Source organism: Oncorhynchus mykiss, chromosome 17 (assembly GCF_013265735.2).
Source record: "Oncorhynchus mykiss isolate Arlee chromosome 17, USDA_OmykA_1.1, whole genome shotgun sequence".
NCBI lineage: Eukaryota > Metazoa > Chordata > Actinopteri > Salmoniformes > Salmonidae > Oncorhynchus > Oncorhynchus mykiss.
Window position 1 is genome coordinate 18,785,083 of NC_048581.1, and position 3,910 is coordinate 18,788,992.

The 3,910-nt window shown below is 55.2% G+C and overlaps 1 protein-coding gene across 3 annotated transcripts in view; it reads left to right on the forward strand.

Annotated features, from left to right (window-relative positions):
* Positions 1-318: 318 nt before the first annotated feature.
* LOC110485559 (platelet-derived growth factor subunit A-like) overlaps positions 319-3,910 on the forward strand; it is a 12,255-nt gene continuing 8,663 nt past the window's right edge. For 2 of the 3 annotated variants that reach the window (XR_005036861.1, XM_036949213.1), the window contains exons 1-2: positions 319-1,106; positions 1,508-1,604. Coding sequence is in view for 2 of the 3 variants with exons in the window: in XM_036949213.1 (XP_036805108.1) it covers positions 1,041-1,106; positions 1,508-1,604 (163 nt within the window). In the remaining variant the exon portion in view is untranslated. The remainder of the gene's footprint in view (positions 1,107-1,507; positions 1,605-3,910) is intronic. The other variant, XM_036949215.1, reaches the window with a different exon arrangement.

Here is a 3,910-nt window from a genome sequence, read left to right on the forward strand (position 1 = left end):
GGTAGCCATTTGATTAGCTGTTCAGGAGTCTTTTGGCTTGGGGGTACCATCATCGCCATCATCACCATCACCATCATCACCACTATCATCATCATCATCACTATAATTGCATTGATCTGAAACGCACCTGCATTTGACCAATGATGCATGAAAGAAGTCTGGTGCGTTGAATGGACTGATGTGAGCGCGCCCACAGTCAAAAGCCAATGGTCTCCTTTATAGCCGATCTATCCATCTGTAGTTACAGAGCACACACCCGGAGAGCGGAGCGGAGTGGCAACGTGACCGCGCCCCGCCAGCCCCCAGCAACGCAGTAGCTATATCATATGACTCAAAGCGTTCCGACTTCATTCACTACGGAGATCACAGTCTTCAGCGGACCCGCTTTGAAGGGATCCAATAGGCTACAAAAACCGTTTGATAAGAACAACCGGGACATGCGGACGGCTTGACATTATTTTTGACCTATTCTCCACTTGCTGATATAAACAGGACATAAAGTTGATATTTTTGGAAGTCTCCCATACATGTATGGATAGTGAAATATTATATTCTCAGAGAATTGTGTCGACATGCATAAAGGATTAAAACACTTAAATGTTCCACTACGAGACGTCTTCACTTCGCGTGGATTATAGCCTGATCGACAAAATGATTACATTTCTCACACCTGGAAGTTCTTATACGCATAGATAGCTCTTGTCTCAGGTGCCGTAACTCCGACCCATCTCCTGCTCCTGTGTTGCTTCTGTGTCCAAAAGCGGAGTAGGAAACCCAACTGACTTCAATAAACGTCAGTCTTAAATGTAAACCTAAATGAACACCCAATAAAGTCCCACTGTTAGCCTCGCCATGTTGCCTATAATAGCCAAATAATTCGGACTACCGGCTGTAGACTCGTGGAGGTAGCGGTTCCACCCGAGGGATGGTACTGGATTCCCGTGGTTTGGGAGCGACGCCTCAGCTCCTGGTTCTGGAACGGTGTTGGTGGAACTACTGGAACTTTCTCTCGTTCTGGAGCCCAAAGGACCTGAAGGGAGATGAGAGCCGCTTTTCTGAGCTTCCTCCTCGCCTGCTTATTGTGCCTGTTACGCACCGCCGCTGAGGTAAAGGACTTTTGGTTTGTACGCTATGTAGGGGCCAAATCTGTTCAAATTGTGCCGTTTTTAGTGCAACGCTTACTTCGTTGGCAGGTGCAATGTTTGTTCGCTCATGCTCCACTTATGCATAATTATGCACAAAACTCCAGAGTAGCGTTGCTGTAACTCCGTCCAAAAATGACATGACAATAGGGGGAATCTATGGCTTCTCAGCAACAAGCGCAAACTAAGTGTGCATTATACCACACCCTTAATTGTGCACATATTTGTGCTTAAAACACTTCTTCAGCGCTACATAGTCACACTCATACCACTTCTATAGCCGCGCTATCCATTACGGTACGATAACGTCTGTGTAGGTAATAAAGTGCTGTTATTTTCATTTCAATGTTTTCCTTTTGTTCTAGGAGGACCCACTCCCCCCGGAGCTGTTGGAGCGGCTGTCCCGCAGTGAGATCCGCAGCATCAGCGACCTCCAGCGGCTCCTGGAGCTAGACTTGGAAGGTAGGCCTAAAGCCTCTTATATCCGTCTTCATTCAATGGCTTTATTACACAGCCTAGGGCTAGGCTTCAGTAAAGACACTGAATTGAGCTCAACACAACATGCCAGAAGTAGCCTACAAGGTTCTGGATAGAACCAAAACGGGTTCTATTGCTTGCTTCATATATGGCACCCCTAAATGTTCTATATAGAACCCTCTTATTGAGTTGGTTGATCAGAACCCCATGGGTTCTTATTCACTGACCCAACATTTGTTCTAGATAACCTTAAGGGGTGCCATATATGAAGCAAGCATAGAACACTTTTTGGTTTATATCCAGAACCTTTGTTTCTAAGTGTACCCTTTGAAGGTAGGAGGACAGAGGTGAGAAGAGGTGCTACGGCTGTGTCTGGTTTGTGATAGGCTGTTAGCCTGTAGGCAACTTGGACAGGTTTGTCTGCTACATAAGAGATGTTGAATTAGACAAGTTACTTCCCGCAGCTTAGCGGGAGAGAGTCGGTGAATCTCCATTGGATGATGCCCCGGCCATGAGCACGCCCCTCTCGGGAGGGAACTAAAAGACGTCTCACCAGCTTCTGCTCGGTGATAGTGGGAGTTGTCTCTGTCCCGCTGCTCGCGGCACTAGGGAGGACAGTCACCATGGGTCACTAGGGAGGACAGTCACCATGGGTCACTAGGGAGGACAGTCACCACGGGGCACTAGGGAGGACAGTCACCACGGGGCACTAGGGAGGACAGTCACCACGGGGCACTAGGGAGGACAGTCACCACGGGGCACTAGGGAGGACAGTCACCACGGGGCACTAGGGAGGACAGTCACCACGGGGCACTAGGGAGGACAGTCACCACGGGGCACTAGGGAGGACAGTCACCACGGGGCACTAGGGAGGACAGTCACCACTGGGCACTAGGGAGGACAGTCACCACGGGGCACTAGGGAGGACAGTCACCACGGGGCACTAGGGAGGACAGTCACCACGGGGCACTATGGAGGACAGTCACCACGGGGTACTAGGGAGGACAGTCACCACGGGGCACTAGGGAGGACAGTCACCGCGGGGCACTAGGGAGGACAGTCACCGCGGGGCACTAGGGAGGACAGTCACCGCGGGGCACTAGGGAGGACAGTCACCACGCGGCACTAGGGAGGACAGTCACCGCGGGGCACTAGGGAGGACAGTCACCACGGGGCACTAGGGAGGACAGTCACCGCGCGGCACTAGGGAGGACAGTCACCACGGGGCACTAGGGAGGACAGTCACCGCGGGGCACTAGGGAGGACAGTCACCGCGGGGCACTAGGGAGGACAGTCACCGCGGGGCACTAGGGAGGACAGTCACCGCGGGGCACTAGGGAGGACAGTCACCGCGGGGCACTAGGGAGGACAGTCACCGCGGGGCACTAGGGAGGACAGTCACCGCGGGGCACTAGGGAGGACAGTCACCGCGGGGCACTAGGGAGGACAGTCACCGCGGGGCACTAGGGAGGACAGTCACCGCGGGGCACTAGGGAGGACAGTCACCGCGGGGCACTAGGGAGGACAGTCACCGCGGGGCACTAGGGAGGACAGTCACCGCGGGGCACTAGGGTGGACAGTCACCGCGGGGCACTAGGGAGGACAGTCACCACGGGGCACTAGGGAGGACAGTCACCACGGGGCACTAGGGAGGACAGTCACCACGGGGCACTAGGGAGGACAGTCACCACGGGGCACTAGGGAGGACAGTCACCACGGGGCACTAGGGAGGACAGTCACCGCGGGGCACTAGGGAGGACAGTCACCGCGGGGCACTAGGGAGGACAGTCACCACGGGGCACTAGGGAGGACAGTCACCACGGGGCACTAGGGAGGACAGTCACCACGGGGCACTAGGGAGGACAGTCACCACGGGGCACTAGGGAGGACAGTCACCACGGGGCACTAGGGAGGACAGTCACCACGGGGCACTAGGGAGGACAGTCACCACGGGGCACTAGGGAGGACAGTCACCACAGGGCACTAGGGAGGACAGTCACCACGGGGCACTAGGGAGGACAGTCACCACGGGGCACTAGGGAGGACAGTCACCACGGGGCACTAGGGAGGACAGTCACCACGGGGCACTAGGGAGGACAGTCACCACGGGGCACTAGGGAGGACAGTCACCACGGGGCACTAGGGAGGACAGTCACCACGGGGCACTAGGGAGGACAGTCACCACGGGGCACTAGGGAGGACAGTCACCACGGGGCACTAGGGAGGACAGTCACCACGGGGCACTAGGGAGGACAGTCACCACGGGGCACTAGGGAGGACAGTCACCACGG